The sequence below is a fragment of the Porites lutea genome, chromosome 9, assembly GCF_958299795.1.
Source record: "Porites lutea chromosome 9, jaPorLute2.1, whole genome shotgun sequence".
NCBI classification, from domain to species: Eukaryota; Metazoa; Cnidaria; class Anthozoa; order Scleractinia; family Poritidae; genus Porites; species Porites lutea.
This window is the reverse complement of record NC_133209.1, coordinates 10,834,335-10,853,258: the sequence shown is the minus strand read 5'-3', so window position 1 is coordinate 10,853,258 and position 18,924 is coordinate 10,834,335. Positions and strand designations below refer to the sequence as shown.

General features: G+C 37.2%; 1 protein-coding gene across 2 annotated transcripts in view; it reads right to left on the bottom strand.

Annotated features, from left to right (window-relative positions):
- LOC140948769 (voltage-dependent calcium channel subunit alpha-2/delta-1-like) overlaps positions 1 to 18,924 on the bottom strand; it is a 55,145-nt gene that overhangs the window by 31,212 nt on the left and 5,009 nt on the right. The window contains exons 5-21 of one of the 2 annotated variants that reach the window (XM_073398035.1): positions 18,494 to 18,632; positions 17,887 to 18,018; positions 17,685 to 17,742; positions 17,300 to 17,350; positions 15,436 to 15,538; positions 14,595 to 14,681; positions 12,932 to 12,988; positions 12,538 to 12,624; positions 10,712 to 10,843; positions 9,542 to 9,623; positions 9,245 to 9,294; positions 6,970 to 7,062; positions 5,400 to 5,447; positions 3,840 to 3,917; positions 3,652 to 3,726; positions 2,394 to 2,450; positions 342 to 401 (exon numbers count right to left, since the gene is read on the bottom strand). In XM_073398035.1, the coding sequence (XP_073254136.1) occupies positions 342 to 401; positions 2,394 to 2,450; positions 3,652 to 3,726; positions 3,840 to 3,917; positions 5,400 to 5,447; positions 6,970 to 7,062; positions 9,245 to 9,294; positions 9,542 to 9,623; positions 10,712 to 10,843; positions 12,538 to 12,624; positions 12,932 to 12,988; positions 14,595 to 14,681; positions 15,436 to 15,538; positions 17,300 to 17,350; positions 17,685 to 17,742; positions 17,887 to 18,018; positions 18,494 to 18,632 (1,389 nt within the window). The remainder of the gene's footprint in view (positions 1 to 341; positions 402 to 2,393; positions 2,451 to 3,651; positions 3,727 to 3,839; positions 3,918 to 5,399; positions 5,448 to 6,969; positions 7,063 to 9,244; positions 9,295 to 9,541; positions 9,624 to 10,711; positions 10,844 to 12,537; positions 12,625 to 12,931; positions 12,989 to 14,594; positions 14,682 to 15,435; positions 15,539 to 17,299; positions 17,351 to 17,684; positions 17,743 to 17,886; positions 18,019 to 18,493; positions 18,633 to 18,924) is intronic. The other variant, XM_073398036.1, reaches the window with a different exon arrangement.

The following is an 18,924-nucleotide window of genomic DNA, read 5'->3' as shown; positions in this document are numbered from 1 at the left end:
AACGGAAAGTCAATAGGCCACTTCCGAGTTCCAAAAACCCTCACTTTCAAAATGAGGCCAGGTGCTCATCCTTTCTTGTGAAAATGAGTTTTATTTGCATGAGAATGAAAAAAGATTTCCATATCAAAAGCTGAGCACCTACCCTCGTTTTGAAACAGAGGCCCCGGGGGAACTCAGTCCTGGAAATGGCCTATTTTGGTACAGGATTTGGAAACTCAGTGGGGCTGTAAACCCGTTAGTACTAAAAAGGTCAGTCGTTAATTTAGGCAGAAACATTGGAAGACTGCCTTTTACAACGGTAACACTTCCATTTAAAAAGGACATTGTACATTTTAGCATACCTGTTTTGCACTCGAGGCATTGAATTCCACCTCATCCAAAGCAATATTTGGTGGATCTTTCTAAAGTAATAAATACAAGTACAAAATAAACGTCACTATTTATTTAGCCATTTTATCCTATCATCGTATAGCATTTTCGTAAGTAACACTATGCTGCATGCTCTCCTGGTAATTCTCAAAAGCATTCACTGCACAGTAGCTCTTGGAATAGTCTCCCTCGCAGCCGTTTTGTGGATGTCACACAACGCCCCCCCTCTCTTTTGGGGGAGCGTTGCGTGACATCCAAAAAACAGCTGCGAGGGAGACTACTCTTCGAACGGTTACACCACGAAATTTCATTCTGATTAAACCAAAAAGCACCTTATACAGCACCACAGGAAAGGAATGCGCAGCATTTTGTATTGGAATGTATCAGGAAAAGCGAGACAAAAATGGGATTATTTCATAGCATACCAGAGAGGAAATATAAATGAAACCATGAAACCTGATTTTCAGTTCACAAGGCTTTGAGCAAGTAATAGCTTATGGAGTTGTTGAGCAATATAAAAAGTTTTCAAATTCTTGTTCAGAATGGTATTAATAGCAAGAACCGAATCCTAAAGCGTATTCCATTAACCTGTATTGTGAACCACTAAGCAAGCACAACACGAAACCATACATTGTTTCAATTCTGCTTTGAGGCTAAGACAGTCGTTTTTTATTTCCTCAGAGTAGTAAGGGCGGGAGGATCTGACACAATATCTTTATCACAGTATTAAGGCTCTTTAAAACACCGGAAAAATCGTCACGAGCCATTTTAGACATTTCAGTGTAACGTGGCTTTGCTGTGCGGTAAGAAGAATGAGTTAAGCTTTAACATTAACATAAAAACACACTTATTACAACCCTTTTACGACTCTTCTCAGGAAAAGTATTGCGAGTTTACTTTACGTTATAATTGCAGGTATCTACTAATCATAATCAACTGCCATTATTAGGTTAGTTTAATACTAACATGTTTATGCCTGCCGCATATGACCTGTTGAAAGCCACAGGAATAGAGTCGGTAAGCATGTGGCGTTTTAAGGAAGGTAACGAAGTTGTAATGATGGTAACGAACGTCTAATGAAGGTCTGTAAGGTTTAAGGAAGTTAGTGTGAGCGCAGAAGATCGCCGAGTGTCAGATTTCTAAAGTAGTGAGTGCAACATAATGTTCAAACATTGTTACAAGTTGTCAAACTGATCTACCTGGCAGCAGGAAGGCAACTTCTACGCATGTGCGTTAGACTATTTAAGCCCCAAGATCTTTAAAATTAACATACAAAGCCTTAATATATCGCATCCCTGCAAGTTAATTGTAACTCAGTGCCGATGGTCCTCATGTTTTAACTCCCCTACTCCTGGGAAGTCTTGGTTACCTCAACATTCGGTATCTTTGAGTCCGGGATTAAAGAAAGATCCCTCTCTTCAAAAAAACATCATCATGATAATGTGTGAGGGTTAGAGATTTTCCAAATTAAATAATAGAAAAAGGTTTTTCTTCGAATATTTCTCAAAACTATCATGTAAAATTGATTTGAACCATGCAGTCCATGATGATTAAGGGTTCATTTCATTGAGACATGCTGTATATATGCATGCTTTTAAACTCACGAATCGTGGATCGAAGCCCCAAGCAAAATTATAAACAACGTAACATTGAGTGCAGAGGTTTTTTCATGCCTCCTTGGATTTGTTTCTTATCAAAAGCCGTAGGATTCTTGACTTTCACTTCTTTTCCTGCTATATTTGTTTGTAAGTATAAATAAACCCTTTTGAATCGATACGATATCTTTTTGTGAATTTGCGTGCCAGATTGTGAATTTCGGGGTACGAAATACAATTAACACCAATCGAATCAGTACATGTCGCTTTCTGAAAATTGTCTTAAGCCACTCAAGGCCTTCCTACACACACCGTCTTAATTGCCAAATTAAAATCTTTAGACGAAATTGGTTAAAGTTAAACAAACGTTTAAAGTATGCCATCAGCTAAGCTGAGGTTGAGTCAACATGCAGCAAGTGACACACTTACAACATTTTTATCAGCCAACTTCGATCCATTAGCTGGCTCACAATATTTCTTTAACCACTTAAACAAAACGTAACAAAAAAGAAAACATAAATAAATAAATAAATAAATAAATAAATAAATAAATAAAAGATTAGCAGTGAGGTGCATAAATTACACTAGTCCAGTTAAAACTTGACAATGTGCATGCAGAGGGCAAAAGGTAAAAAAAATAAAACAGAGTGTGTGCATTTTTACAAGTTAAACCTCACAGAAACAAATAAAACTACGACAGGACAAATAACACAATTTCTTCTTGTTGTACCAACTAAAAAGTTACTCATTGGTCCGAATGGGAATGAGTGAAGATAAGAAACTCCTCGTCGTAATTTACGTTAAAAAAAGTCCAGTGTCTGCCCGAGGAACCAGTCAATAAGTGATAATACTTCATAGAGTTGCAAAAAATTCATTTCGTAGATCAGACGTTTAAGTCAAATAAGGAAATTTTTGTTGCTTACAAGAAGGTTACATAGTTTATTATACACCTTGGCACAGTAACTGTGGGATGCAGAATAAATTAAAGCCAACTGAAAAGAAGACCCCGTTCTTCCGTATTGGCACCATTAGACCACTAGACTACGAGTCGCTGCGTTACAACGTGATACAGGTCACACGCAGGGTCTAATCTTGCGCAAAGACAGCTCACATGGAGCGGAGAAGAGGTCACACGCGGGAACTGCACACGCAAGGGCAGATCACACGCGGGGACTGGTCGCACATTTTACCAATACGGCGGTAATATTGAATTTATTAGATTTAAGGAGTATTATGGGATGCCAAGGGGGCACTCGCTCAGTATTTACGTGCGCTTCTCGGGCAAAAAGAGAACTTCACTGTAAATTTCTCGGGGAAAAGGCGATTATTATTACATCCAAACACGGCACAACGATCTTTTTTTCCCATTACAATCTTTTTCTAGGAAAACGTAAAGAAAAATTGGCCCGAAAAGCGCACGTAAATACTGAAGGGGAGTATATCGGATGGTACTCATACCCCCTGGGCATCCCATAATACTCCTTAAATCTCATAAATTCAATATGGCCGCCGTATCGGTAAAAAGGTCTATTGTCCATGCGACATGTCACCTTATAGCCGACGAATACAGTCACCTCTGAAAAAGCTCTGCACTACTGGGACATTTTGCAGACTAGTGCGTCCTGACCTTTCCTGCTACAACCGCAAAACATGAGTTTTTAAAATATATATATATTTTTATCTTTACCTCTTTGTCAAGGGCTGGATGGAACAAAACAAAGCCATTGTTGTTGATGGCAAACCCATATCCATTTGCACCAACCTGCAACGATGAAACAAGTTCAACGACCCTTTATTCACAGACTAGATACCTATATGTATCAAAACCGGCAGACAACTGTAAGCACGGGAAAACAAAGTCGTTTTACAAAATACCTCACTTCCTGGAACAGTGTCTTCTAACTGAGGCAAAGCCACATCAGTTCCAACTACACCAAGAAGCTCTTTATGTTCCTGACATAAGCAAAGTTACATGTAAATAGTAGCCTCTACTAGTACAAAGTTAGGTTTATGCAAGTTTGTCATGATGACTGGATTATGTAAGGATTATTGCACTAACAGTTATTATATGACGGAGATACAATCATGATGCACAGTCGTTTGAACAGGCGTCAGGATCAGGGTCGTAATCACAACACACTTTATACACACTTTATTATTATAATTAACAAGCTACATTTACATAAAGTCCATTTCCGCCCTCAAATAGCAGGTGCTAGTCTAGGCGGGCGGAGATAACAGGTACAGCAGTCAGTAACAAATAGATAAATATATAGATAGATAGATAGATAGATAGATAGATAGATAGATAGATAGATAGATAGATAGATAGATAGATAGATAGATAGATAGATAGATAGATAGATAGATAGATAGATAGATAGATAGATAGATAGATAGATAGATAGATAGATAGATAGATAGATAGATAGATAGATAGATAGATAGATAGATAGATAGATAGATAGATAGATAGATAGATAGATAGATAGATAGATAGATAGATAGATAGATAGATAGATAGATAGATAGATAGACAAATAAGTGAAATAAAGCTTAAACATCAATTAATAACATTTACAAAATCAACTACTTGAAACTCGTAAAATTAACTGCGACACTGAATTAAGATATGTATACTTTACAAATTAAACTGTATTTGCTCAATAGTTATGTATTTTTTGAAGCAGAACTCTCACATGCTGGTGCCCACCTGGATGGGCACCAACAAGGCGGACGGAAACCAACAAAAACATCGAGGAACTCATAAACATTAAAGTAATACTTTCTCTAATGCACGAACTGTTTAGATAGTAAAATTCCCCGAAATACGTCACTTTTTTACATGACAACTCTCGCGGCCGTCATGTAAATGCCACGTCACACAAAAGCTTAGAAATTCAAACGTACTCTATCACAAAACCAAGAACCCTTTTGAAGCGAAAATTTGTATGAAAATTAGTTTTCAGCTGCTCTAATAGAAATGCGCCAATGTTTTATACTCCGTTCTACATCATGAAAGTAAAATCTCAGTAGGATCGATAGTCTTGTAGTTTGAATTTTAGTGACGTCATGTGAAAACTAACAATAAGTAGAGTTACTGTAAATAAAACTGAACCATTGTTTTAGGATATTCTCTGATTCCAAAGCCTTTTTAAAGTTTTAACGAGAGACCAATCATGACAGCTCCTTTAAGCAACACTACAGTTGAGTAAGAATTCGGATAGTTATGTTTTTAAGCAAGACGACCTTTTGGTGAACAGAAACGGACGATGAGAAAAACCAACGAATCATTGATTTTAGGTTAAATTTTCAACCAACCAACTGTTCATCTACCACGTGACTAGGACCATGCCGCAGTGTTTATCACTGTCATCAGACAAAAATTAGTATCAATGGTCTACAGTGGAGGTTGAATTCAGTGCATGTACTTACAGTCTTGTTAAACACTGGAGCTACAAGTGTGATCATCAAACCAAGTCCCTGTTTAAAAAAAAGAAACAATTTACACGGTTATACCTCACTCGTTTTTTTGAAGAAATTAAGGTAAAGTTCAAGTGCTTTGTCTGACAATGCGAATCTTCCATGTTGTTTGTCCGGAATCAACAATGCTGACACTAGCTCATTTTTCATTCTTACTGGAGAAAGACATTGTGCAACAAAGTGTTTTTCTGTTTAAGACAGATTATAATCTTAGTTTGTAACTACAGCAAAATGCGCCCCTAACAAACTTCCGTAATGACAGAATTTTTGTGGGTGCAGTTCATCTAGGGAATAATAATATAATAATAAAGGTCTTTATTGTTTTTTAAGCAAAAATACATGCTAAAACCCAAGAACACTTACATTAAAAACAGCAGAAAGAATTACAAGGCTTAAAAAAATTCCATGTAGAAGCATTGAATTTAACATATATTTGAAAAATAGCCCATTAAAAGAAATATTTTTAAAACGCTGGGTATTAACCCTAGGGAGTTGACTGCTACGAACTTGGAGGCGCGCTGAACTTTCTTTCGTTTTGGGGACGGAAGGGTACAGAGGGTGGCCGGGCATACTTAACTAGTGAGCGATCTACCTCTTCTAATAAGACGTATACGTCAATTTGGTACGAAATATATTTGCGTTTAAAGCAGAGCTGCAGAAAATTCTGAACCGTTGTTAATTCAGGTATTGAGGAGGCGTATATAGGAAGACCGTACGTTAGTTTCGGTAAAACAATTGATCTCAAAACGTAATCTACATCTGGTTGTTGGTATCCCTCTTTACGTAAACATCTTATCACATAAAGACACTTATTGGCCTCCTGCAGGCTTAACCTTAATATGTTCATTAAATCTGTGATTACTGTGTAAAGTAACCCCTAACACTTTTAAACAAGAAGCTTGCGTTATATTGTTCACAGGGTCGATATCATAAGCAACCTTCTTGAAAAGTATCAGTTCATTGCATTTTTTGGGATTACATGCCATGGCATTGTCTTGAGTCCAACTGAAAAACTGATTGACAACCTCTTGAGAAAGATCTGTTTCAATTTTACATACTTTGACTAGCAGGGTGGTGTCGTCCGCATATTTGACTATGCTGGTAAGCTGATTATCCCTAACGGCCAAATCGTTGATAAACAAATTAAAAAGATGGGGCCCACGTACACTACCCTAGGTTTTTCCTTGGTTCACAGTATGCAATTCATAGGTAACAGCTTTAAATATTGGCCTTTGTTTCTTTATCCATTAGAAAGCTTAGATACCAGTTTACAACATATGGATTGAGATGAAGAGCCTTTAGCTTTTCCCCAACTAATGAGTGTTTCACATTACCAAAGGCTTTCGAAAAATCTATTGCAAAAAGCCTAACATAGTTACAGTCCTTATCATCAACTGCCTTTAAGTAATTATACTGTAATTGAATCAAGGCGTTCGTACAACTGCCAGTTTTTAAGTGCCAGGTTTAAACTTGTCACCGATTATCCACAAAATTTTGAACAACTTAAACAAAAGTATCTCACCAATTGGTCAAGATAAATAGGAGTCCAAGACGAATCCGGAGTGTTGTCCCCCAAGCTAAATCCCAACGGGCGACTCAGAACCTTCACATATTCCTTATAACACGACAGAAAAATATAGCTGTTAGTATACTATCTGTACAGATTTTCGAAAAGGTGCATTGTGAAACTTACACCATTTGAACAAAAAGAGGCCAAAGGAGAAAGGAAGGAGGAAAAAGGCGCCGGGAACAATGGCTACTTTGGATATAGTTTCAGAATGACAAAATGGATGAGCAACTGGGACTTATAGTACAGGATCCTTTTTCAAAGACTCATCTAGATAACTCCCCAAAGTGAGGTACTTGAGGGGTCAAAGACCCAAACAGCAGTTTTCTAATCAGAGTGGCCCATCTTGCAACATTAACAGAGTTCTGAGAAAAATTCTAACTGGATTTTTAAACACATCCGTAGTGTAAAATTTGAGCGATATGGTGACGAGAAAAAGGCATAATTCAATCTTTTCAATGGAGAGAAATTTAGAGGCAAACTGAGGACGAGACACCGCCATTTCAGAGTAGGGATCGACCTCATTGAAACGCCGACCAAATTAACATTAAATTCCTACTCCTGGGCCGAGTTGTTCAAAGCTGGGTTAAGATAACCCAAGGTTAGTGCGAGATTTGAATTAAGATATGAAAGTTTAAAAATCATTCCAGTTTTAATTCTTTTTGTCGACAAGTTGATTATTGCAAGCTTTAGTTTAAAATAACAGAGAAAACTGTCATTATCCGAGAAAATGCTTTCAAACACAAGAAAAAGAAACCTGGGTTAAATTTAACCTCGGGTTAAGCCTAATTGTCCTTCGAACAACTGGGCCCTGTAGACAAAAAGTAGTTCAAGTAGTTCATTCAATAAATTCCCGCAACTGTGTTAACCCTAGTAAGAACCAGCAAGTTATTCTCCTTAACAGAGACAGTCCGCAGTAGCGGGGTACAGCAGGAACGTTTTTCATTACTGAAAAACACCCTCTTTATAGAGATAACATGTCTATATAGAAAGTTTGTCTTTAGAGGCAGAGAAGAGTGGATTTGAATTGATAGGTAACAAAAAAGCATTAAACTAACTGGAATGAGAGATAATGATATAAAATCCAATTCAAAGAAATAGATCTTTCTGCTGTCTAACTGTTCAAGGATTGATGCTGCTCGTTATCAACTACAGTCGACTCCCGATAACTCGAGCCTTCAAGGAAAATCGAAAAAAGTTCGAGTTATCGTGAGCTCGAAGCAAATAGCCGGAAGTAAGGAAACACCAGTTTTTACTCATCCTCGGAGACCCAGGGGCAGTTAGTCGGGACGTTAGAATGTTCGTAGTGAAAGTTTTCACCACGAACATTTTATCGTCCCGCCTAACTGCCCCTGGGTCTCCGAGGATGGTTTCTACTGTACAGTGAGCATTTTAATCACATTTAATTGTAGAAATGTCGAGAGAAAAAGGAGCGATTCTTCTACGTTATAAATCAGAACGTAATGTAACAAAAAACATAGCCTAGTTAATAGCATGCGTTATAATGTTTGAGAAGTAAAGCTGTTTCAAGTTACATTTGTAAAAATCAACATCAGCCTCCACTAATAAACTATATGCCTACAACAAGTCAATGGGAAATTCAAAATGCAATATTTCGGACGCCAGTACACTGTTTTTTTTTCCGACTTTTTAAGCGCTTAAAACATGGTTTGAGTTATCGAGGGTAAAATTAGATAGAAATGATCTGAGGGGAAACAAAAACTACTTCGAGTCAGGAGGAGGTTCAAGTTGTCGAGGGTTCGAGTTACCCGCGAGGGTAAGATTAGAGAAAAAGTATGAAGGAAATCCAGGGGAAATCGATTTTGGTTCGAGTTAGCGCGAGGTTCGAGTCAGCGAGGGTTCGAGTTATCGAGGGTTCGAGATACCGAGGGTAAAATTACAGTAAATGTATGAAGGAAATCCAGGAAATTTTGGTTCGAGTTAGCGAGGGTTCGAGTTATCGGGAGTCAACTGTATGTATATAAAGAACTGAACCAAAATAATTGAGCTAATGGAACCGAAAAAAGTGTTCGTAAAGGTCCCTAAAAGCAAGAGTCTTCAATAACGGAATCTTCTTTCACTCAAACATCTGCAATTTGTGCCAGCGAAGATCCACAGCTACTCTCCGCAAGACAAGTGTTGAGTGTATTGAAAAGCAAGCTATACTTACTATCGGCCTTGCACACCTTAGTGCCCCGCCTAAGGGCGGCCGGTTTATCTGGATACTTACAAGAACCTTTTCTCTGACATCAGACAAAGTTTTAATCCTGAAGAAGCAACCTAAATAGAAATCAATCACTTGATTTTAATAACTAGCATTTAATAATATACTGTTTATTAGTAACACCGAAAGAACAATAGCCATCTCTAATGGAAAATAAATTCATTGAAGGTAAATAAGTGTACTGTTTAAATTGACCGTATCAATAATTTACAACATTTTATATAAAAATAATCTGATCTAGAATGAAGCCATTGTTATCAATATTTAGACTTGGTTATAAAGTGCAATATGTTAGTGCAATACCTCTGTACTTTGATGTGATTTGTTTTAGTGACGAATCGCTGGCACTTTTTTCGCTTCCAACTAGGTAAGTAAACACACGAATCTGCAGAAAAAATACAAATAAAATTTTACAAATGCAAACCAAACACACTATACCACTTACAGACACTGAAATCATCCCAAATAACTGATAGTTTCATTTTTTCATTTTCAGTGAAATTATTGAAACTTTGATCTTGAATGCAAACACGACAAACATAAAACAGGTTTTCGGGCCCGAAAAGTTATCGGGGCGTTCGAGAAACGGGCTCTAGGACCGCTTTTATGATGTTGTTTACTAAGCTGGTTTTCGATGCTCAATCATGAATAGAGGGCAATTAAGTCTTTGGGTTTGGAAGTGACACTGCCCCTCGACTTTCTTGACAAACGTTTCTGCGAAAACCGCAAGGATCAATAAGTTCTTTGGAAGGATGTAGGGGCGGGACTTTTCTGGCGCGGCTCAATTTTGGCCTGACAAACAAAGGTTTTCACATCTGATCTCGAATATCTGAAATGTTATTTTGACCGGGTCACTTTTTGGCGCAGGAACGACGACTATACTTCAAGGTTTTCGTATCAGAATAATTCCCCTACACGAACAAGTAGATAAATCGAGTGCTTTCCAAAGCCTGTTTAGTAGAACTTTCCGGATATTTTCCAGATGCCAGATTAAAAATACATTTTTGCTTGTTTCCTCAGTCCATACTTTACACTTCATTAAAAGCAAAATGGAAAGCTACGCCGCTGCCTGTCATTTCGTGGCACACAGAAGAAATCTATTAACTTACAACTGACTGGCAGGCATCAATCTGTCAGTGACGGCTATACTGCACTAGTCAGAGACTTCATTTGCTGACATATGAAGTTTCCCAACAAAACAATGAACTCTGGTACTCGAACAGGTGTATTTTCTTCTCCTTGCCCTCCCACAACCACCTTCTCCTGCCCCTAAGGGTTGCCACTTGTATAAATTCAAAGATAACGGCCACGGTAATACGAATATGACCAAGCAGCTTTTGCATGCCCCAAAAATACGCCTGCATTGCAGACTATTTAAACGTTCACACAGATGACGTCACAAGCAGCACAACCTTAAAAATGATTGCTAACTGGAAGTGCTATTAACCCAATAAATGCACATAAAACACATACCTTTTTGTCCCCATTTAGTCTCTCTAATGTATCTTTCGTTTTTGTGGCCTCGTTATCCTCAATCCCATCTGTGAAAAGAATGATTGCTTGTGTGCAATTCGAGGATGTGTACTTGTTTTCTTCCCGGGATTTCTACAGAATGATTAAAAACCAAACGTTTCCTTATAAGAGCAACCAGAGGCCAGATAAGAAGATACTGTAAGAATTATCTCAAAAAATGGTGTTAAATTAATTGTTGTCAAAGCCTTTCCTTCCCTTGTCCTTGATATTCGTTAGCAGCAATCCTTTTCAGGACTACGCTCATTGAATGGACAACCATATTCCACCTAGTTGCGACCCGTAGATATATATATTTTTAGCAACTAAGATAATTTGCAGTCTGTCTACTTTGAATTATAAAGAATGATTTACGGTCGAAAGTCATCTCGCCCGAAGTTATGTCGCCCAAAATTTTTAGTCAAGTCGCCCGAAAATTTTATCACGCTTAGCAACATCCCAACATCTTCATCGCGCTTGTTTTGTGTCATAAAATCTTTAAGAACAAGATATATTAATCATTTGATGTGCTGGTTTCGTTTAATCAAGGCTAAAAGATCGAGGTATATTGCATTCACTCTTTATTAGAATTTCGGGCGACTTGACTAAAACTTTCGGGCGAGATGACTTTCGGGTGACTTGACCGGTTACCAACAAAATCTCTGGTCAATTCAGACAGATTCAGAAAGTTAAAGGGGCTATGTCATGTGATTTGCTATGTTTTTGAAAACCTACAACTTTTTCCCCATCAAATGGCATTCCAAATGGTCCAGTTTTGTTTTTCAATACAGCACTATATTTGGATATTGAAACTGTTTCCTGTCGTCCGTTGGAAAGGATGGCAAGGATGGACGTGGATTGAAACTTGAAAAAATGGAGGTTTTAATGCTATGTCTGCAAAACTCCAAAAATACTCTTATGATTACTACTCCCAATTGAAATTGTTTGAGTATGGGTATGGGTAAAGGCAGAGAACGGGAACGTCATTTGACGACGGCGCGCGTAAATCAAACAACTGGCTTGACCAAAGGCAGAGCGAGAAATTGGGAACGGGAAGTCGAGTTTAGTCCTTTTCGCGCGCTTTCCCGTCGTCAAATGACGTTCCTGTTCTGTTGCTAAATCAAAGTACAGTAAAACGCCGTGAAGAAGAAGCTAGATGTTTTGAAGTTTGGCAAAATAGATTCTTATAGTTTGGAGTACTTATTGGAAGTTTAGGCTAAATAGGCTCTTAATTAGGTTCTTAATTTTTGTGAAGAGGGATACTGTTGTTGATTACAAGAAATTGCTATAAATGGTATTTATCCTTCATAATAGGCATTATTTTATTGACCAAAAATCTAACAAAACTAGGTTAACAGCTAGAAGATATTCAGTTTTCAACAATGGTAACATTATACATTTATTATATAATGTAATATAAGTTTCCCATATTAAAGCCAGACTTTTGGTCAAAATGTTCATGAAAATGTAGTCTAACCCCACATAGAACCTGTTGATTTTTCTTGGCTAAACTGGTTCTTATATTTTGGAGTATTAATATGACAAATTTCTGCCAGCAGGTTCTTAAATCCTAGGTTCTTCTTCACGGCATTTTACTGTATGATAACTTCAGCTCAGAATTGACCTAAAACAGTAATATCCTTTAAACCCCTTTAAACTGAGTAAGATGAAAAATAGACTAGCTAAAGTAAAAGATTTGTTTAACATTTACAGCACTCCCGGTTCATTCACAATGTTCAGACAATATTGTTTTCACAAACATTAATCATATTCAATAAATTTTAGAGCACCTTCAGTATACTTATGGCGTTTTCAAATCCACTGCTGATTGCTGCAATCCCACGAGCTTTGGCATTTGGAACAAAATGCTTTAAAAACTGGTAGAAAATGCGAAAACATTAAGTTTGCTTCATGGACTGTTGATAGCATGAATGCAGATAAAGAAAAACTGTCATTTAGTTCTCAGCATTCAGAGTATTAGTTATTCTTGATGAAATGATTTCTTTTTTAAAGACTGCAGCATTACTCATCATTCAGATTAATTCAATGATGGGGCGACATCCATTTTATATGGAACAATGATAACAATTAATGCTATAAAATAAATTATATTAAAAATGCCAATAACACTGTAGCTTCAGTCAAAATCGCTTTATTATTTTCTTAGACAACAAACTGACATACCTTTTTGTTTTGTTGAGTAGCTTGTAAAAGGTGGTCTGAACAATCTTTTAACTCATCCTAAAACAGTGAACAAAATAATCCATTAAATACTCTTTGAAGTGTTTATAACAAATATTTAATATTAAAATCATTTTATTGGTATGGTGTGAAGAAACTTTATTTGGCACATTTTCATAATTAAAAAGCAAAGATGTGTACAGCCACATGTCAAAAGAAGTTTCAATGTTTTTGTTTCTTTACTTATGTGATACAACCAATCCAATTACCTGAATAACAAACACTAAGTACCAAGGAAGGTAAAAACTTGCAACGTTAATAAAACATTGACTGCAACTCTGCTTACTTCATTCCTAGGCCCGAGGGGAAATTACCCGACATATTTATAATAACACTGGATTTTCCATAAAGCATCAAAAGCAACCACACCTTTTCATCAGCCTTTTTGTCAACCTTTCAAATTACAAACTTACTGGACTAACTTACAAGGCAGTAACTGGTCACTAAGGAAACTAGAACTGCAAAAATTTTAAAAGCTCAAAAAAGGTTAGGGAAGTCAAGCAAGGTACTAATGGCAACAAGAATCGGGGTCATTTTAACCACCTATTTTAAAAGCTCCCATTAAGCTTGTCACAGGTTTGAGTGGCACAATTGGCTGCATCAAAGGCTACTAGTCGTCTGCGGGGAGGCTAGTCCAAGGGCGGATCCAGGAAATTTTGATTGGTGGGTCCAAACTTTGGTTCAGAAAGGACTGTCTGTGAACACCGGTCGCCATTGGTGTGGGAAATACTTCTTTGCAAGCAGAGGCGAACCGATCATAGGAGGGCACCAAAGAACAATTAAATTTTTGAATATCCCTGGAATTTAGTTTAGTAACAAAATGCAACGGGCGTTTCATTAAAAAAAATGAAAAGTGATATGCGATCCTGTCGACGAAAGAATTCCAGTCTTAAACAAGCGTCAGGTCTGATAGGGAGGGGTCCAGACCCCCTAGACCCTCCCCCTGGATCCGCTACTGTAGTCTCCCTACTCATTAGTATCCTGTCAACTCTTTCCAGCTTCATTTTTAAATTTGTTCCTTAGCAAGCACAAAATAACAGAACTGCATCAAATTGTGACAGGTTATACACTTGATTGACTGTTCACAGACTTCTTCTTTCAAAGTCTTTTCCATAAGATTGTCGGGATGGAGCACATAGCCTAATGAGTGGCTACCTAATGGTTTCAAATGAACCGAGTCTAGCCTGGTGTTGTATGAGTATCAATTCAACTTAGGGGATGGGGGAAAGTTTGAGAGGTTAGAAAAATATTCTTCTTGCCTCCCTCCCCCAGCATTTACACACTCCAATGCTCGTCACCATGGTACATTTGAAACCAGGATGGCTGGGTCCATTCATGGCCCATTCAGGGTTGTCACAAAGTCTTTCAGTTGCCGGGTAAATACAAAAAGTAGGTGGGGAATCAAACAGCTAGGCCGGGGTTTCTTTTGGTTCTATTTTTCTTATATTTTTCTTAGAAAGTAGCGGGGGGAGCACGTTCATATTAGCCAAGGAAAATCCCTGGCCCCCGCCTCTAAATGACAGCCCTGGCCTGTTTCAGTTAAAGCGCTTGATATCAAGCTAGATCTTGACGATCTTAGCAATTAATTGGGGACTTTACTACTCACCTTGTTGGTTTGAATACTACCACCCTTCTTGATTTGGCATACCATGTAGGGTTTTACTTTGTTATCTTTATCACCTTCATTTGCATACTTGAATTTAAAGAAAAAATACTCTAGTGAGTACCTTTATCATTAGCCTGCATACATCCACCCCCTCCCCTGAGGTGGTGCCTCTGAGGGGAGGGCCCCCTCCCCTTCCTATCCCCATTCACATACTAGAGACAGAAAGATGCCAAAGGGGGTATTTAGCCTGCCAGTTATTGTTACTTTATGCCCCCAATGGATCTTTTATGTCACACAAAAGCCAGATCAGACAAGTGCAGTGAGAAGAAGCCTGCCAGTGTTTGCCTTTATCTGGGAAGTGATCTTTAATCTCTCTCCAGCCATTTTAGTCTCATCACGCAACACTTCTTCCAAACAAGAAGCCATTCGTTGGGGAGGAATGTTACATGACGAGACAAAAACAGCTGTGAAAGAGACTAGGAAATTTTAAGAATGTTTACTCATGTTACTTTTTCTATTTTAGAAAAATCAAAGTTTAAAGTTCTTCCTTCATTTCTTTAGGTATATTAAAAAACCATTGACATGTCTTTATACTAAATTATTATTGTATTTTATATGCTTATATATTCATTGATGCCAACATGAAGAGAAAGGCTGAACATGCTATAATCAATTCAAGATGGGAATAATAATTTGTTGAGAGAATTTACACCTACCAGTATTTTTTTCTGACAGACTTATGTAGATCAAAGTTTACAGTAGAACTTATCTGAGCTTAGTTACATGCATGTCAATATTTTATTTGTATCATATATGTTTGATTTCATTTAAGATTACTCACCATTACAACAATATTAACAAAGTCATTTTCTTGGAGTGTTTCAAGTAAAGACTTTGCAGCAAGTTTAAGAATTGACAATTTTTGACCAGCCATACTACCACTCCTATAATGTTCAACAAATAAACACAAACAGAATGAAATGTCTACACAAGAAAGGTTAATCACTGCACCAAAAATTATACTATTAAGTCCAGGGATTTGGTTTTTGATGTTGTTAATGAAGGTTATGTTTTATCAAGATCAAAAGAGAGGAGACTATATTAGTTTTAATTGTAACAAGTAAAATACTGGTACCAAACTGCATGGAGATATATTTATGGTCTGACTTTAACTCCTGTTTTGGAAATGGGAAAATCCTCAGTCTTAAATAATGATTTATAGAACAACAGATTAATAAGACATTTACTTTGTTGATCATCTCCTGATAATATGTTTACGAAGTGTTTAGTCATAAATTGTGATCAACAAACAGATGGCAGGGAGGGGGGTTTAAGAGAAAAGAGGGGCTTAATATAACTTTCTTTAAAGAAAAAGAGGAACAGGAGATACATGTACCAACTAGTCACTTTTATTACAGCTTGCTATTCAGGCAAGCTGTAGTGTGTGCTAGCCCAAAAGACATTTTAACTAGGCCCCAAAAATTTTTTAATGAGCGAAATTGATTACAGTTCTTCTGCAAATTGAATTCCACAAAAATTAAGCTTCACTTTCCCGATGAGCAAGTTAAGAACAAAATTCAGTAGGCTGCTAGCAGAATCCTCTAGGTCAGGGTTATCCCAGGGACACTGCTTTCTTTTCATGCTAAGAGGGCAGGGAAGGGGGGGGGGGGCTAGAAGAGGGCGAGGTCACTTGCTGCACAAACATTAATTATCAATTGAAAATAAACAATTAGTGGCTTAATTTACTTTTCTGCTTCCCTGCATTTATGTCGAGTGTAAAAGATTATAATGTAAAGTGTTCATATATTCCTTTTCTTACAAGGAAAGGAATACGCTTTTTGCAAATCGTCCTATCAAATATATTCCTTTTCTTACAAGAATATGCCTTTTGTAAATCGTCCTATCAAATAAATGACTTGGATATAGTTAGAAGGACTTTATATAATTAATATATTAATGCAATATCCAACAGAAATAAAACTGAAACTCGATTTTTCTTTGTGAGTTTAAAGAAACAGAAAATTACTGGAAAAAAGAAACAAAAGTTGGCCCTCATGTCACACATGTTTTATAAGTGTCGAATATATTTGGAATTTCCACATACATCAAATTATTAGTCACGTTATCCTATCATGCAAGTTAAAGATAATGCCAAATGTTTATTGTTTCAAAAGGTTATAACTTGCCTATTTTTATTCATAACGGGAGTTAATTAATATACAGCCCCAGCTTAAAAACACACAGTTGGCGTAGAGCAATGAACCCCCATTATGGCGGTCTTGTTCAAGAAATCTTCTCATTCCCTAGTATAGAAAAAATAAAACTAAAAAAAAATTGTAAATTGCTTGTTTACCCACGAAGCACATAGGAGTTCATATGAACTCGTTTAAACGTGTCCGGCTGTGCATTCCAGATTGAACTGGAATTTGAAAGTGTGAATTTGAAAGGGGAAAACCGGAGTACCCGGAGAAAAACCTCTCGGAGCAAGGGAGAGAACCAGCAACAAACTCAACCCACATATGGCGTCAATGCCAGGATTGAGTTGAACCCGGGCCACATTGTGGGAGGCGAGCGATCTCACCACTGCGCCACCCTTGCTCCCCTGAAGAGGGGACTGGGCACATATTCAAGGGAGGGCCCTTAATTAATAAATAGTGTGAAAGGTTATTTCAGGACATAAATTTGAGCAGGTTTAAATTACTCACAAGTCCAGCAGGAGAACTACATCTTTGGGTGAGCTTGAGCCTTGAATATACCTGAAATTTTACATGACTTGTAAGAAGAACCAGTGATGAACACTTCTTGCTCAACCACTGGGACAAAAAAGTGAAATGAAATTGTCAAAATAAATTTAAATGCATGTTGAAGCAAGATGAAGGAAGGTTTATTATGCAGGGCTGTGCTGTAACTAAGGGGCCAAATACGCACAGGGTTTGCTCCGACCATGCAACCAGCCAGGGGCATGAGCACGATCGCCACCTATACTAAGATTATTTAGGAAACTATTAAGGAAAAAAGAACCAAAACAACTTATAGCTATTCACCTTATGCTATGTTAAAACTTAAAAGAAAGAAATCAAGCCTTCTTACCACCCACGTCGCCGATTATCAAACACATCTGTCTCACTTGGATTTCGCCACTCAAAACCTTAAATAAAGGAAAAACAAGACATAAACACAACAACCTTTACCACTTTACCTTGGCATTGAAATAGGATGTTTATTACAATTGACTATCTGTTAAATAATAACAATATGACTTTTTTCTAGTACAAATTTATTGCTTTTATACCTGGGTATACCCTATACACTCCATCAGAGCTTCCAAAATATTGCCACAGCAATGTAGGATCCTCTCTATCATTTTCCTTGAAATATGGATCTAGTCCACTTGTCCATTTAATGGTATTCCGGATCTTGACTCCTGTTAATAGAAAGCAAGGACTTTACATTGATAATAATTTTGTTTGCCAAATTTAAGGTCGGAACTAAAAACGTTTCCTAAATTCAGTAACAGAGCTCTTAACAAAATGCCAGTCATCACACCTTTCTGAAAAAGAAAAATAAACAAAATTCAGCCTGCAATCAGACATTATGACCAGGAAGACCACAAACCAAAGTCTACAGGCCTGTGCCTATAGGATTTGACTGCCGGTAATCCTAACTTCTTATTTTAGGAGCCACAAACAGCCCTGAAATTTTTCTTGGGTAGCAGCCTTGGAAGATTTGCAATTAAGAAATAATTATGGAAAACCAAAGTAGTAGAGGACCAAGATGGCGACCTGGCCAAATTTTTAATTATTGTACAAGTTTTTTTCAAGGAACAATTATTTGCAGCCTTGTTAAGTAATGTATGGTGATGAATTGAACCAGAACATTTACATAACACACGAGCCCACCTCCTTTGAAGACATCAGTAGGAATGTGAACAACGCTGCTATTTTTGTTGATTTCAATTTCTGTAGAAAACTTCTCATCAATAGTAAGTGGTAGTTGGCTTGACAGGTCTTCACTCTTGGTATTGTAGTATTGTGGATCCTAAACAATCAGAATACTGGGATAGTTATTAATATTACAACACTTTAAATTAACTCTAATAATCATGATCTATATTGGTACTTAATTTCCAGGATACCGGATTTTGTGATTATTATTTTTTTGGGATTTAAAAAAGAGAATATGAAAAGAGGGCTTTAAATTTCACGATTCAAGCGTTCTAAATTCCATCATGTTTTCCCAAAAGTCTGAATTGTTTGAAAAAAAAATTGTATGAATCTAGCAATTCAGATGAAGATGATAGATACATTCTCTACTGCATATGTGAAATCAG